Source organism: Hippocampus bargibanti, linkage group LG04 (genome assembly GCF_051943395.1).
Source record: "Hippocampus bargibanti isolate YZ-2025 linkage group LG04, ASM5194339v1, whole genome shotgun sequence".
Classification (NCBI taxonomy): domain Eukaryota; kingdom Metazoa; phylum Chordata; class Actinopteri; order Syngnathiformes; family Syngnathidae; genus Hippocampus; species Hippocampus bargibanti.
The window spans coordinates 153336-169906 of record NC_142737.1 but is presented as its reverse complement, the minus strand read 5'-3'; the positions used below and the strand labels follow the sequence as shown (position 1 = coordinate 169906).

Genomic DNA, 16571 nt, shown 5'->3' with positions numbered 1-16571 from the left:
AGGCCTTGTTGTCGATGACTCACTCGACTAAATAAGGAATGATGTCACGGCTAGCGTTAGCGATGACGTGTCTGTGAAGGAAAGACTCAAAGCGATTCACGGTGGTGATAAATAGCGTCGGGGCGCCGGCTGACTTGGGCTAGAATGCGGACTGCTGAGATGATCAGGGCCAAAGCAAAGAAGCTCGGAAACTGCACCAGTATGTACAAAATGGCCGCCACGCACCCGAGATCACATTTATCATTAGTATCATTATCATTACAAATCGGAGACAATGAGGTGGCGGACGACCATCTCTTCGCTGGTCGATGGCCATGCTCGCTAGCTAATAGCTATCCATTCGCTGACTAATGGCTATCTATTTGCTGGCTAATGGCGATCCGTTCGCTAGCTAATAGCCATCTATTCACTAGCTATTGGCTATCTATTTGCTAGCAATTAGCTATTTGCTAGTTAATGGCTATTTGTTATCTCTTCACTAGCTATTAGCTGTCTATTCGCTAGCTAGCTAGCATGCTATCTATTTGAGTTACCTTGGGGTTGCGTGAACGCTGGGGCGTGCGGCTGCCGCTGCTCACCCACAGATAAAAACCGATCCTGTGACTGTAAAATGACCTTGAGAGTTTTGAAAGGCGCTTAGAAATCAAATGCATGATTATTATTATTATTATTCGTATTATTATTATTACAAATTGTAGACAATGATGTGGCGGATACCTATCTGTTCGCTGGCTAATGGCTATATTCACTAGCTAATAGCTATCTATTCGCTGGCTGATGGTTATCTATTTGCTGGTTAAGGGCTATCTATTCGCTAGCTAATAGCTATCTATTCACTAGCCATTGGCTATCTATTCGCGAGCTATTAGCTATTTGCTAGCTAATAGCTATCTATTTGCTGGCTATTTGCTATCTCTTCATTAGCGATTAGCTATCTATTCGCTAGCGATCTATTTGAGTTACTTTGGGGTTGGGTGAACGCTGGCGCGTGCGGCTGCCGCTGCTCACCCACCCACAGAAAAAAACAAAGCGATCGTGTGACTGTCAAGTGACCTTGAAAGTTTTGAAAGGCGCTTGGAAACGAGATGTACGATTCCAAAGTGGAGACAATGATGGGCCATTTGTCTCCCTTGCTTGCGCCTCAGCGCAATCCCAGGAAGTGGCGGGCTCTCCTCCCCCGGCCTCCCACGGGACCACCCCGGCCACGGCGCCGCCCGACGACGGGGGGGCGGGCGCCCCCCGAGCGGAACCGCTCCTGCAGGACCTGACCAACTGCTACCAGCAGCTCCTGGCGGAGACCCGGGCCCTCCTGGCCCAGCTGGAGAAGCAGCGGCAGGAGCAGGTGGCCTGGCACCAGGAGCTGGTGCGCCAGTGGCTGGAGAGGGAAGAGCGGCGCGAGAAGGCCCACATGGACCACCAGATCCAGGTTCTGGAGCTCCTCACCAACCTGGCGCACGAGCCCGGCGCGCACGCCGCCGGCGCCGGCGGGCGGCTGGCCAACCTGTCCGCCGAACTCCAACACGCGTGCACCAAAGGCGAAAACTTTTGAGGCGAGCCGACCTTGCCGAGCCTCAAAGGTCGCCGTCGGCCGTTGGGGTGCGACGCCGAAACCATGGCGACGCGTCCAAATGGCCATTGGGCTCCGTAGCAAACCACCTGGAGGCTTTGAACTCTGTCACTGCCAGACCGTGTGCAAAAAATGCGTCCACTCCGGTGCCGGCCGGGGCCCCTGTCACCTGACCCACACAATATGGACCTTTAGGACCAACGACATCAACATTACGTGCAGCGTAAAAGAAACTTCAGACTTTCTTCTTTCATCAGAAAAAAAAACAGTTAATTCCTAAATGATATGGGTCTGGAGTTATCTGAGCTTGAAATTGGGGCGGCTGTACAAAATACAATACAATACACACATTTACCGGTGGGAGTGGGGAAATGGGCCAGTCGTTAGTCAGGAATGTAGGAACAATCAGTGGGGCCGCGGGGAGTGGTCCCCTGCTCCCCCCAACCTGAGAGTAGGGACCTATCATAGCTGTGTCCGGCGCCGCCGTGTCTGGACATTAGGGATATAAAAATGGGGCCGATACGACCAGTCAGACTTTAGTTCGCTGACGAAGCGTCCGAAACCTTCACTTTTGTACAGACGACGGCTCAAGAAACTTTCTCATCGGTGCTAATGGATTATAATTAAAGAAATAATCTACAATGTAGCGGAATTCTGGTCCTTGTTTTGTTTACACCATCTTTATGGGTGTTCATTATTGTTTGCTCTGCCATTTTGTTTCTCGTCTCAAGTACTCATGGCTATCTCTTTGCTAACTAATGGCTCTCTGTTTGCCGGCCGACGGCTATCTTTGATGGCTAAGGGCTGTCTATTCGCTAGCTAGTAGCTATCTATTGGCTGGCTAATGGCAATCTGTTCGCTGGCTATTGGCTATCTATTTGCTCGCTAATAGATAGCTATTCGCTAGCTATTAGCTATCTACTCGCGATCAAGCAAGCTTGCTATTTATTTGAGTTACTTCGGGGTTGAGTGAATGCTGGCGCGGGTGGCTGCCGCTGCTCACGCACAGAAAAAAACTGACTGTAAAGTGACCGCTTTGAAATCAAATGGATTATTATTATATGAGGTGTTTCCTAATAATACATTTGATTTGTAAGCATCTTTCAAAACTCAAGGTTTTAGCGCTTATTCCGACAATTGTTTAATAGGATGACTTCAATCTGCTCTTTATTTATATGGAACATGTGCACCACCCAAATTAAGTGTGTCCACATTCAAATCCATTTGTCATCGCAGGTAGTCAAGCCAGAAAAAAATACAAAATAAAAAACACTTTTTTAAACGTTTTTGTAGATGTATTATGATGACTATTATTATTCATAATGATGCCGCGTTTGATTGTGAAATATACCGACACGTCAATGACAGGAATTTGAAGGGAAATATAAGTCAAGCATAAATGCCAAGAACAATAAAAACAAAATTGACAGAAAAGTGCAGTATACAATTAAGAAAAAATAAATAAACATGTACATCGGGATGTTTGTTTTCTTCAATTATTTAAAAAAGAAATAATATAATAATAATATATATAAATAAAAAAAGGTCTAGTCATCCAAACACACACACACACACACACACACACACCTTCTGGTTAAGAGGATTCCCGCCGCCTCGCCTGCAACTTAATCCCCAATGTCCTCTTGATTTGGGCATATTTCTTTTTTTTGAAATATGCAGTTGCGAAACGCTCCGTGATGTGGTGTGTTTATAATTTTTATTTATTTATTTATTTATTTTAATGCCCCCCCCCCAAAAATGTAGATATAATTTGGATGAGAAAGTGTGTGAGCAAGTACCTTCTGGTGTGGCCCGTGACCTTCACTGTTGTCACCCAAATCCGCCTTAACTGAAAAAAAAAATGGATTGGCTTCGGCTAATACCTTGATTGATAAATATTATTATTATTATTATTATTATATGATTATTATTATTATTATTATTATTATTGGATATGCCTTTATTAGTCTCACAGTGGAGAAATTGACATTTCACAGCAGCAACGTGATGAAAGGAATGACAGTAGAAAAACAAAATACATGAGCTGCTGGAAAGGCAGCCACTCTCGCGGCGCCGTCTTGAAGTCAAAAGAACAAAAAAACAAAAAAAAACGTGTTCATTTATATAATCCTATTATTGATTTTTTTTTTTTACTTGTTTAATTCATGTACATATTAATTTATTTAGATATTTAATTCTTTTTTGTTTATTTATTCATTTATGTATCTATTTAACTGTTGATTTATTTATTCATTTATGTATCTGTATTTGTTGATTTGTTCATTTATGTATTGAAATGTATTTATTTAATCATCTATTTGATTATGTATTTTTACCCTATTTATTCATGTGGATATTAATTTATCGGCATTTATCTATTTGCTTATTTTTTATTTATTCATTTACGTATTTATCGAGTTGTTCATTTATGTATTTATTGAATAATCCATTTGATTATTTAGTTTTTTTTTACTACTTTGTTCATGTGCGTATTAATTGATTTATCTATTTAATAATTATTTGGTTTATTTATTTATTTAACTGTTGATTTATGTATGTATTTATTTGTGAATTTGTTCATTTATTTATTTGATCATCTATTTGATGATGTATTTTTACTTGTTTATTCATGTGCATATTAATTTACCAATTGATTAAATTATTTTATGGTTTATTTTTTCATTTATGTATTGATTTATTCATATATAACTGTTTATTTGTTGATTAATTTATTTATTTGTTCAAATATAGAAATATAAATGAAATAATATTATTATTAACTTTATTCTGATTAAAATGATGTCTGTCTATGACGTAATGTGGGGTGGAGGGCAATATGGCCATTGGAACGAGTAACATTTGAATTGACAGATTGGTATTTAGCGCCCCCGTGCGTCCAAAGGTTGCCACTGCATGAATTACGAGCAGCCGCTTCCCCCTTTCTCCAGATTGTGACGACATTTTTGTAACTATGACGTCTCCCAACCGCCCAAAAGCAAAGAGAAAGGAGGAAAAAAAAATCATCAGACGTCATATTTAATCATAAAAATGTCTGATTGCATCTTTTTGTGAATACTTTGCGACTTTTCAGCCTTGCTACAAAAGTCCATCACGTGGGAAGACCCCGCCTCCTTCATCATCCGGGCCACGCCCTCCTTCGACCGGAGCGACACCAAAGAAAAAATAAGGCGGAGTCGCGTCCAAATACCCTTGAGCAAGCTTTTTGGACAAGCGCAAAACCAAAACCAAAGGCCACGGCATGCGTCGCTAACAATATAAAACATCGGAAAGAAAAGATAGAAAATATATCCCCAAGCGCTCCCAAATGAAACACACAATAAAAGTCTCTGCAAGATGACCATTTGAAAGATGGATTTTCAAGAACGCGTTTCAAAATAAAAGCTTTTCGTCACAATGGGAAACAAAAGGCTCTTGTCGACAGTCAAAAGCTGCCGACAGTTCTTTTTTTGCTTTGCTTAAATTGTTGTGGTTTTGGTGTTGAGCTTTCAATATAACCTGAGGGTGTCTTATTTTGGCGGGACGATAGGAAGATGTGGATAAGGGTGCGATGCTTGAGTCGTTTATGTGAGGAGCTGATATTCCGACCGGGGAAGTTGAAGTGAGTAAAAACCATGTGACTTTTTTTGAAGGGGCTGCGTCAAAATACGGTGCTGTATGGATGACAAAATAAAAGCAGACGGGCAGAAGAACAAAAACACCCCGCGGAATCAAACATTTGGGATTTGGTTGGATTATCCACCAAAAATTGAACAAATGAGATGACATGGAATTGATTGACAATTGAATTGACAAATGGGATGACATGGAATTTCACGCACCTCACTGTGGGGGCTGTGAATCCAATTGATTTTTTTCTCATTTTGTAATGTTTGGAGGGAGGTGTTTTGGGGGTGCGCCGACTGACTGTAAAACAGTGGAATGGATTTATAACTCTCCAAAATAAGAGGGAATTATCGACAAGCGCAGGACTCCACCGACATGTTGGGGTACACTTTGAGCACCACGTTTTTGTCCTGGTCAAAGAAGAGGATGCTGAGCGCCGCCATCTTGTCCGGGACGCAGCAGGGCTCGGGGATGCCGGGCACCACGCGCACCGCCCGCACGATGCTCTGGATGGTGGCGTGGTTGGAAGGCGCCACTGCCTGAAAACAAAACGCACCCCCGACGACAACGACAACAACAAAAATGGAGATTTCACACCCAAGGAGGAAACTGGCCAGCTATCTGGCCGGCTAGCTAGCTATCTGGCTGGCTTTCTGTAAGTTATATAGCTAGTTGTCTAGCTGGCTATCTATTAGCTTTCTATTAACCATCTATTTGCTATCTATTAGCGAACTGGCCGGCTAGCTAGCTAGGTGGCTAGCTATCTAGCTAGGTAGCTGTTGGATATCTATTAGCTATCAACTAGCTGGTTAGCTATCTATCTTTTAGCTAGATAGCTATTTATTAGCTGGCTGGTTATCTATTGGCTATCTATTAGCTTTCTAATTGCTATCTATTAGCAAACTGGCCGGCTAGCTAGCTATCTGGCTGGCTATCTATTAGTTATTTATATAGCTAGTTGTCTAGCTCTCTAGTCACGCCCGAGAAGAATTAGCGCATGCTACAAAGGCCAAAACCTCCAGGATGGAGTGAATTCAGCGGTTGACGTTTCAAATTGTGATCGGATCGGTGGCCCATTTTTGTGCTTGTTGACATTTCTTCATGATTCCGTTGATAGCATCTATGCTTTGTGATGCGATGAGGGCCACACAGGCGCAAAGCGGAAACGCCCTTCTTAGCATGATGCTACGCGCGACAGTTGTTGTTGAGCTGAGATGATGATGATGATGATAATAATAATAATAATAATAATAATAATAATAATAATAATAATAATAATAATAAACTCTCACATTTACTTTACAGTCACAGGATAAGTTTTTCTGCGGGTGAGCAGCGGCAGCCACACGCGCCAGCATTCACTCAACACAGAAGTAACTCAAATAGAAAGCTAGCTAGCTAACTAATACATAGTAAGCTAGCTAGCGATTAGATAGCTAATAAATAGCCAGCTAGCTGGATAGAGAGCTAATAGATAGCTAATAGATAGTAAGCTAGCTAATAGCTAGCCAGATAGCTGGATAGATAATGAATAGATAGCCAGCTAGCTAATAGATAGTAAGCTAGCTAGCTAATAGATAGCTAATATATAGCTAATAGATAGCCAGCTGGCTGGATAAATAACTAATAGATAGACAGCTAGCTAGGTAGATAGCTAATAGATAGCCAGCTAGCTGGATAAATAATTGATAGACAGCTAGCTAGGTAGATAGCTAATATCCAGCTAGCTAATAGAAAGTAAGCTAGCTAGCTAATAGATAGCTAATATATAGCTAATAGATAGTCAGCTGGCTGGATAAATAACTAATAGATAGCCAGCTAGCTAGCTAGATAACTAATAGATAGATAGCTGGCTAGCTCACTAATAGATAGCCAGCTAGCTGGATAAATAACTAATAGATAGCCAGCTAGCTAATAGCCAGCTAGCTAATAGATAGCCAGCTAGCTAGCTAGCTAATAGATGGGTTGGGTTGAAAGGAGAGCGAGAGAAAGTAGCGGTACCTTGGGCATGGGGAACCGGCAGGATCCGGCACAGTAGTAGGCGTCAAAGGACTTTGGGGAAATAATCCAGTCGCTCCAGCCGATGTCCGCAAAGTCCACCTTGAGGTAGCGGCGGGCGCAGTGGCGGCCTTGCTTCCAGCGCTCCTCCTCCTGGCGGGCCGTCTCCACGGTCCGCTCGTCCAACCGCAGCAGAGGCAGCTTGCGCTTGGGCTTCCCGCGGCTCTTTTTGCGCCGGAAAGGCCGGTAGGGACCGGAGTCGCGGTCCCGGCCGGCGCTCTCGTAGGGGTACTCGGGTCCGGGGAGCTCGTTGTTCCGCAGCGGCGGCGGGAGGTCGGCGGAGCGTTTCCGCCGCGCTCCCGTGGCCTTCCTCCCGAGGGCGGCCGCCGCGCTCTCGGGCTCCGAGACGGCCGAGTCGTTGGCGTAGACCAGGATGTAAGGGTCCGTCCAGGGTCCCCCCGAGGTCACCTCGATACCCACGAGGAGCCGGCGTCGGGCCTTGGCCCGCTCCACCACCCGGGTGAAGTCCTTCCGCCGCCAGGAGATCCCGGAGTCCCGGATGCGGAACCGGCCCAGGGTCCTCATCCGCTCCGCCTCGGGGGCCAAGCTCCAGACGACGGCTCGGACGCGGTTCCGCCCGGCGACGTAGTAGTGCAGCGCGGCCGACAGGACGTCTTCGGATTGGCTGAGTGACGTCAGGTTGAAGATGTGAAGGCGCTTCTTGTTGAGCGCGCCTGAAAGGAACCAAGGGTGGCAGTCAGAGACGGACGAACGAACGAACGGACGGACGGACGGACAGACAGACGGACGAACGGACGGACGGACGAACGGACGGACGGACGAACGAACGAACGAACGAACGAACGAACGAACGAACGAACGAACGAACGAACGAACGAACGAACGAACGCACGAACGAACGAACGAACGAACGAACGAACGAACGAACGAACGAACAAACGAACGAACGAACGAACGGACGAACGAACGAACGGACGGTCGGATGGACGAACGAACGAACGGACGGACGAACGGACGAACGAACGAACGAACGAACGAACGAACGAACGAACGAACGAACGAACGAACAAACGAACGAACGAACGAACAAACGAACGCAACGACTGCCGCGACATCGGTTTTTGCCTTGATTTCCGCTTCGTCAGCATCGCCGCCGAGTCCGGAGTTCTGCAATTCTTGGCTCCAGCAATCCCATTCTGGGCTATGGCTTTGCTACTGGGGTTTCTCCAGGGACTCCCAATTCCTCCACCAAAACCTACTTGCCGCGTTATCATCATCATACGTTTCATTTCTAAGCGCCTTTCAAAACTCTCAAGGTCACTTTACAGTCACAGGACAAGACTTTTTGGGGGGTGAGCGGCGGCAGCCACACGCGCCGGCGTTCACTCAACCCAGAAGTAACTCAAAATGACAGAAAGCTAGCTATATAGCTAATAGATAGCCAATGGATAGCTAGCTAACGAGATAGCTAATATCTTTCCTGACTCAAAGCTCGCTATATTGCTAATAGAGACATTGGAGCTTTCACTATGACAACCGTTATCAGACCTACATACTCAAGTTATACATTTTTTGTTTTAAATGATTTCAAATAATGTACGCCGTACTTTTAGATGTGAAAAAAAAAGGTTATTTTAACTCATGACAGAGCGCCATTCGCGAATTTATTCGGGAATCGAAAATACGACAGAGCGCCATTGCCGAATTTGTTCGGGTTTTGTTTCAAATGGTTAAACTTCCGGCGATTATTTTCAGGATATTTAGGAGTGGGTAAAAAGTGCACTTTTCGGAGAATCCAAGAGAGGGCGGCAAAAGCCAAGAAAAAAAAAACCAAACCGTCGCGACTGACTGAGGGAATTCGTTTTCACAAAACCTGACACGATATTGTCGAAAAACATCGTTTAAAATTATATTTAATCCAAACTAATAAGTAGTCACATTTAAAATGAGACAAGAAAACTTTTTCATTCAAAGATGCCAAAATGGTTGTCGGATGGCAACAGGTGGATTCGCGTTCGTCATTCACGACGACGTGTACTTTCCGTGAAAAAAAAAATGGATAGAAAGAGGAACATTCATTTCATGGCCAATTTTCTACATTTTCTGGCGGGCGTTTGCGTCAAAATGGAGCGCGTGCGACGTACCCGAGCGCGCCTTGAAACTTCGCACCGTGTTGCCGTCCTTGAAGGCGAATCCCGCCTCGTTGTACTTGTCGTACAAGGTGCGCATGTGCTCGGTCAGCGTGTCGCGGGACGGCCCCTCCCGGCCCCCCGCCGCCGGGGGAGCGAGCGGGACCGGGACCGGGACCGGGACCGGGACCGGGGACCGAGCCGCCGACGCCGGCTGCCTCCGCTCCACCTCCCGCCTAAAATCCGCCTGCTCCGGGAGGAGGTCGCCGGAACCGAAGCGAGCCCAGCAGGTCCACGCCACCAGCGCCAGCGGCAGCAAAGAAGCCATCCCGGCTTGGGGGTGGCGGGGCTCAGGGGAGGGGCGCGCGAAGACGACCCGGGTGGGATCTCCGGTAGCTTCACGCGAGTTCCGACGGGCGCTTCCTGTCTTCGGCGGGACTCGGCATCGCCCGGGCGGGGAACCGTCGCAACCGAGGAGGTGATCCGGAGGGGGCGCTCCCAAGCGGACGCGACGCCGAAGTCGAGCGACTTCCGGGCGGCGTGAGGAGCGGCGAGGCGGACGAGCGCTCCGATGCGAGGCTTCAGCGGCTGTCGTTGAAGCGTTGAAGCTCCCGCGATCTTCGGCTGCCGGTTTTAAGGCGTCTGGCACCAGCTGGGGAGTCCGAGCGACTCCCACCCTCCACCCCCGTCTCTCTCTCTCTCTCTCTCTCTCTCTCTCTCTCTCTCTCTCTCTCTTGTTCTTTTTTTTTTTTCAACTGTGACTCCCCCCCCCCCAGTTGAGCGACTACTCGTGATGGGAATTCCGGCTCTTTTCAGAGAGCCGCTTCTTTTGGCTCGGCTCGCTAAAAAGATCCGGCTCTGTTGGCTCCCAAATGGCTCCCCAGTTTGTTTGTTTTTTTTGCTTCAATTAATTAAGTACCAAAAAAAATCACGTCAAATTATGTGAAAAACGAATTACTCATATAAAAAATACACCAAATCAAATATTTTTATTTATATGGCTTGATTTATATGTGCACAGAGAGCATCCTATTGGCTATCTATTCATTATGTATTAGCCATCTATTAGCTATCTATCTATCTAGCTAGCTATTGGCTATCTATTAGTGATCTATTAGTTAGCTAGCTAGCTATCTATTGGCTATCTATTAGTTATCTATTAGCTAGTTAGCTAGCTAGCTTTCTATCTATTTGAGTTACTTCCGGGTTGAGTGAACGCCGGCGCGTGTGGCTGCTGCTGCTCACCCACAGAAAAACTTATCCTGTGACTGTAAAGTGACCTTGAGAGTTTTGAAAGGCGCTTAGAAATCAAATGTATTATTATTATTCACTAACTTTCACTTTCCCTGTGGTTACTCTGATCTGATGATGAGCTGTCACTAATTTGCTTTTCATATTTATAATGCTATCATGGCAACTAGTAAAAAATATAATAATTGAATAATAACAGCATAATGTAATAACATTAGTCCACCTTTGAAAAGTGTGTGCGTGTGCGTGTGTGGCTCTCACTGAAAAACATTTCTAAATATTTGACTTTTATGGCTCTCTTTGTCAAAAATGTTCCCGAGCCCTGATTTGGAGGCTGATCCTCCAGATACCCCCCGACCTCCGACCCCCGACCCCCGACCACTCGACGTGTGTTTGAAAGCAGCAGCTTATTGTCCGCATTAAAGGCTCGGCAGCTGAATGGCATGAAGCAAACACATCCTGCGGCATCACGCTCCTGTCCGGATGTCGCCACCCCCACCCCCCGACGACCGGTGTTCTCTTTCAGGGGTTCCGATGAGGCACTTTTCTCCCATCTGATTGCAATACTTTGAACATGTGACGTCGTCGTCCACACACTGAAGGCGTTTGGGATCCTCGTCTGCGGGGCTTGAAAGGAGTTTTTTCGTTTTGTTTTGTTTTGTTTTTTCCAGCTGGAGCAGCTCAAGTGCATCCGTTCAGATTGGACAACAGTGGAAAGCCACTCGGCCGATGGAAAATAGGCCGGAAAAAATGTCACAATATAGCGCGCCCAACTGGGATTTTTCACTCGCTAACTGGTGAATCGATACGCTAAGCAGACACCGAGTAGACAAAGCCCTGAACTAATAAACTAGCCAGTGAACAAACTAGCCAATGAAACAAGCCACACATTCAAGAAAAGCTAACCAATGACGAAATAGCCAATTTGCTAATGGACTAGGCAAGCTAACAGTTGCCCTTGAGAACTAGCAATAGAATTAAACACTTGAGTCAACCAAAATATGGCTAACAAGCTAACTAAATGAATTAATTGATAGATGGATCAACTCGCTTATTAAAGAAATGAAAATGAACAATCTAACTAACTGACAAAGCAACAAGTTGAGAACGATCGATGGCGATTAGAATGAAACAATCAAGTGAATATGGCTAACAACCCAAGCACAAGCAAACAAAATGAATTACAAATTATTGAACTACTAAATCAATCAAGTAGCTCATTAAAAAAAAATGAAAATTAACAAGCTAATTAACTGACCAAACAACAACTTTTTTTGTTTCCTAAGTGCCATCAGAAAAACGTTTGATAGCATCTAAAATAGGCAAAACACGCAGGCTGATATTTGCAAAACAGCAATCAAAATGACTTCGAGTGACCAAAAACGACTTCAAAATGAAACTGGAAATGGCCAGTTTCAGAAGGTCCTGCCCCCTTGTTCGTGACCTCACGCCAAGACGTCTTGGCGTGGCTGTCCGTAACAAGATGCTTTCTTGTTACTCATCCACTTATGAATGGGATTCAAATACAGTAAAGTCTCGTTATATCGATATTCAAGGGAGTCCGAAAAAATATCCATATAACCGGGACTATCGATATATCCGACCCTGTTTGCATGTAATTTTCTCCGTGCGTGCATAGAAATAGTATTGATATAACCGGGACTATCGATATATCCGATATCGATATAACGAGACTTTACTGTAGTTCCGAAGAGGAAAGCATACACGTTTGCAATCTATTAAAGAAGTCCTTCAGTGTCATTTTGGAGGCGTCTGGACAACAAAGTAGTGTCCCAGAAAATGCAGAAGATGGCACCCAAGCTCTGTTGGAAATGGCCTGATTTGTCTGCTGGGAATTTGTGTCAACTAGTGTCAAATAGTAGTCTCGGTGCAACACACAACCATTCACCATGGCGTTACTGATGTGTTTTCCTTCTAATTTTGCCATCAACACCAAGTTTTCAGAGCAAACAAAGTACCCAAAATGCATTGTGTGTGGGTGGCTTTCTCTGACAGGGGCGTTCCTGACGTGACGTCACTTCCGGCATCGTCACCAACTGGTAAAACAAGACTTCCTGAAGATTCAGCGCCAGTGTTAAAAGGTCAAATCTAGCTTGAATATGCGCTGGAATCTTTGTCAAATACGCTCAGTCAAAGTCATTTGAAGCCATTTTACAAATGATGGACACCACTTGTCCGGAGACGTCGGTTGTCCTTTAAATGCAACATTCAGTCCTGTCGCTCCAGTTTGTGGCGTTATTCATTGAGTGTGCGATTGCGTGCTTGGACAGCTTGAAGGCTGATGAAGAAGATAAAATTGGCGTTAAAATCCCCATCAGGCAATTTGTTGTGAGGTAGCTGATGTTTCACCTACTTTAGTGAATCTTCCGACGTAGTTTGACGGAGGAACACAAAATTGTTCAGGAAAGGGGGGCATTGGTAAACCTAAAAAAAAGACCCCAAACACAGAAAATCTGCCTTTGTTTGTTTGTTTGTTTTGCATCCCGCAAAGCCAAAAGTCCAAAAGATTAAGCTAAAATGAAAACACTGTATCCAGAGATAGCATACGTCTGCTATTTAGCGGAATTCGGAATTCTGTTGACAATGGGGATCGCTCGGGAGTAAAATAAAGTGATACCTTGGCTTACCAACTTAATTGCTTCCCAGACAGAGTGTGTAAGGCAAAAAGGGTGTATCCCAAACCTTAATTTTTCTCATAGGAAACCATTCAAATGAGAATAATCCGTTCCCAGGTGCCCATAAAACATCATTTTCTACTCAATAAGATGTAAAACGACACAAAATAGACCTTATTTTATGTCTAATAAATGTGCTAGGGTTTTATAATAAAAGAAATAAACTGTACTGTATAATCAAGTGGTTTTATTGACCTTTGTGATGGTCGTTGATGGCTCGATGGAATGGAGTGGCCCCTTTCATCAGCACGAAACACTTGATGAGGAACGTCGCCTTGGATTGGATTTGCCTTTATTAGTCTCGCAGTGGAGAAATGTACATTTCACAGCAGCAAAATTATGAAAGAAATGAAAGTAGAAAATCAAAAGGCAGGCAGGCAGATTGAAGACTCCAAAATTGTCCCTAGGTGTGAGTGTGAGAGTGACTGTTGTACGTCTTTGTGTGCCCTGCGATTGGCTGGCCACCAATTCAGGGTGTGCCCGAAGACAGCTGGGATAGGCTCCAGCAGCCCCCGCGACCCTAATGAGGAAGAAGCGCTACGGAAAATGGATGGGTGGATGGATCCCTTGAAGATCCCTTGATCCCTTGTCGGTGCTTTCTCTGCCATCATTTTACCTTGTTCCTCATCAATTGTGTTGTTTAGCTGCGTTGATAGCTTTTTGCATCAAGTGTACAGATGGCTTGTGCGGATTATTTGTGGAGCCCGATTGATGGGATATTTGAACCTTGCAGTCTACACTCTGCCTTTGAACTATCAACAGAGTTGGAACAAGTCCAGATGTCACTGTATTTTCTATCCATGTTCTCACTCTCTCTCTGTCGTCTGCCTGTCTCTTTCGTGTTTAAACCACCTCCCCTCACTGCTGAACTCTTGACCAATCACACGCGGCCTCAAGACTCGGGGTGGGGAATAGAGGACAAAAAAAAAAAAAAAGTCCGCTCCCATTTCCTTGTTAGGAGAACGGGCTCGTTCGCCAACGACACATCACTCATTGAGGTGCATCCCGAAAAAGAGTTGGTATGCCAAGGTTACATTTTCATCAATATAATGTTTGTAAACTGAAAAGTTCGTAAGCCAAGGGCTTCGTAAACCGAGGTATCACTGTCTTTTAATTTCCCTTGGCTGAGATCTGTGTGTATCGTAGCTAGCTAACTAGTTAGCTAAATGACATACACACAAAAGAAAAGCCAAATAATACAAAATCTTGATTGCGTGTGAGCGTTGCTTTGATGGAAAACACCCAAGTGTACTCTCGGGGGTCTAAAATCGTCCAATTGAGCCAAAAACGAGGGTGGGGGAGAAGATGAAAGGCGCGTCTGGCTGATGCTAACTTCAAACAACGTGGAAGTCACGTTGTTGACGATGACGTTGATACGCCGCCCTGATGGCAAACGCGATACGACCACAGCAAATTCTTCCTTTCTAACTTGTCAAATTACCCCTCGATGCTGAGAATAATTGAAGAATACATTTCATTTACAAGCAAGCGAGCGAGCTATTACATAGCCAATAGATAGCTACCTAGATAGCTAGCCAATAGATAGCTAGCCAGCCAACCAGCCAGATGATGATAATAATAATACATTTCATTTCTAAGAGCCTTTCAAGAGCCTCTCAAGGTCATTTTACAGTCACAGGATAAAGTTTTTCGGCTGGTGAGCAGCGGCAGCCACACGCACCAGCGTTCACTCAACCCGGAAGTATCTCAAATAGACAGAAAGCTAGTGATTTAGCTAATAGATAGCTAGCTAGCCAGCTAGATAGCTAATAGATAGCTAGCTAATAGATAGCTAGCTAGCCAGCTAGATAGCTAATAGATAGCTAGCTAATAGACATCTATCGAGCCAACTAGATAGCTAATAGACAGCAACACATGATATGACATTTCTCAGATAAATACTTTGGATGTTATTTTAGCTAGATAGCTAGATGGCTAGCAAGCTAGCCATCTAGCTGTCCAGCTGGCTGGCTGGCTAGCTAGCTAGCTATTATCTATCTATTAGCTATCTAGCTAACTGGCTAGCTAGACAGCTAATAGGTAGCTAAGAGATAGCTAATAGATAGCTTGGTAGCTAGCTAGATAACTGATATTGAATGGAATTTACAATATCATCTGCACTCGAATTCCAGAACCCACAGAATATTGAGTTTTAGGACGACATAAACGTTCAATTTGGCGTTCGAAACCTTAGACTCTCTTCTTTCATCAGGAAACAAAGCGTTAATTCCTAAGTGATATGGCTCTGGAGTTATATGAGCTTGAAATGGGGGCGGATGTACAAAATACAATCAACACATTGATTTATACAGCGCTTCCACAACAGCTGAAGCTGGTACAAACAGCGCTGACATGGAAAAATGGGAACATTGTCTGTCAGAGGTCTCACCAGCGCTTTATCGGCACCCAAGCATGAAAAACAAAACAAAACCCGAACAAATTCGGGAATGGCGCTCTACGTCATGCTTTTCAAATCCCGAAAAATTCTCACCCGCGTTGAATCACGTTGACCACGCCGCCGCCCGACTTCCTCCTAAAGAGAAACCTTCGGGGTTTGTCGTACACAACGTGGTCAATGGAGCTGGACGTGGAAGCTGTCGTCTGATTGGTCCAATTGCAGTAACTGTAAGCAAGCATTCGCAAAGTAAAGAAACATATTTAGACATTCAAATATCCACATTCCATCACTGCAATCCTCTTCAGTTTGATTTGAAAATGGGCGCCCTCATTTGAAACCTGAAACATAGCTTGGAATTTAAATGCCCAACCCGTGTTTGTGACTCAAATAGATAGAAGGCTAGCTAATAGCTGGCTAGATAGATAGCTATCTAACTAATCGCCAGCCATGAGCTATCCAGCTATATAATTAATCGCTAGCTAGCTAGATAGCCATGTGATTAATAGCCAGCTAGTTAGATAGCGATACAATCAATTAATAGCTCGCTAGCTAGTTAGCTCTCCAGCTAGATAGCTGGCGAGATAGCTAATAGGTAGCAAATAGGTAGCTTTCTAGGTAGCCAGCTGGATAGCCAGCCAGATAGCCAGCCAGATAGCCCTTGTTCAAAATCCAAATCTTCATTGAAAACCCCGAATGTGGTCCCAAAGCCATATTTTCATTTCAAGCGCGCCCCCCCCCCCAATTTGTAAACCCTCACAAAAGACCCTCCCCAGAAAGCGCACAAACATGTTTTTTTCCGCGTGTCAACTTCAACAGCTGGCCAACGGCGGACGACGTGAACCGGCGACCTCGCGACCTTGCACGTGTTAGCAAAAAATCAAATGTCG

General features: G+C 44.7%; 1 protein-coding gene across 2 annotated transcripts; it reads right to left on the bottom strand.

Annotated features, from left to right (window-relative positions):
- Nucleotides 1-4587: 4587 nt before the first annotated feature.
- On the bottom strand, nt 4588-10021 carry bmp3 (bone morphogenetic protein 3). 2 transcript variants are annotated; one of them, XM_088993271.1, is made up of 4 exons: nt 9554-10021; nt 9355-9514; nt 7193-7923; nt 4588-5730 (listed from the first exon to the last, which is right to left on the bottom strand). In XM_088993271.1, the coding sequence occupies exons 1-4, from the start codon at nt 9665-9667 to the stop codon at nt 5539-5541; spliced, it is 1197 nt and encodes a 398-aa protein (XP_088849397.1). In that variant the 5' UTR covers nt 9668-10021; the 3' UTR covers nt 4588-5538. The 2 variants fall into 2 exon arrangements, with proteins under 2 accessions (XP_088849397.1, XP_088849396.1); XM_088993270.1 differs by having other exon boundaries at nt 9355-10021.
- Nucleotides 10022-16571: the final 6550 nt, after the last annotated feature.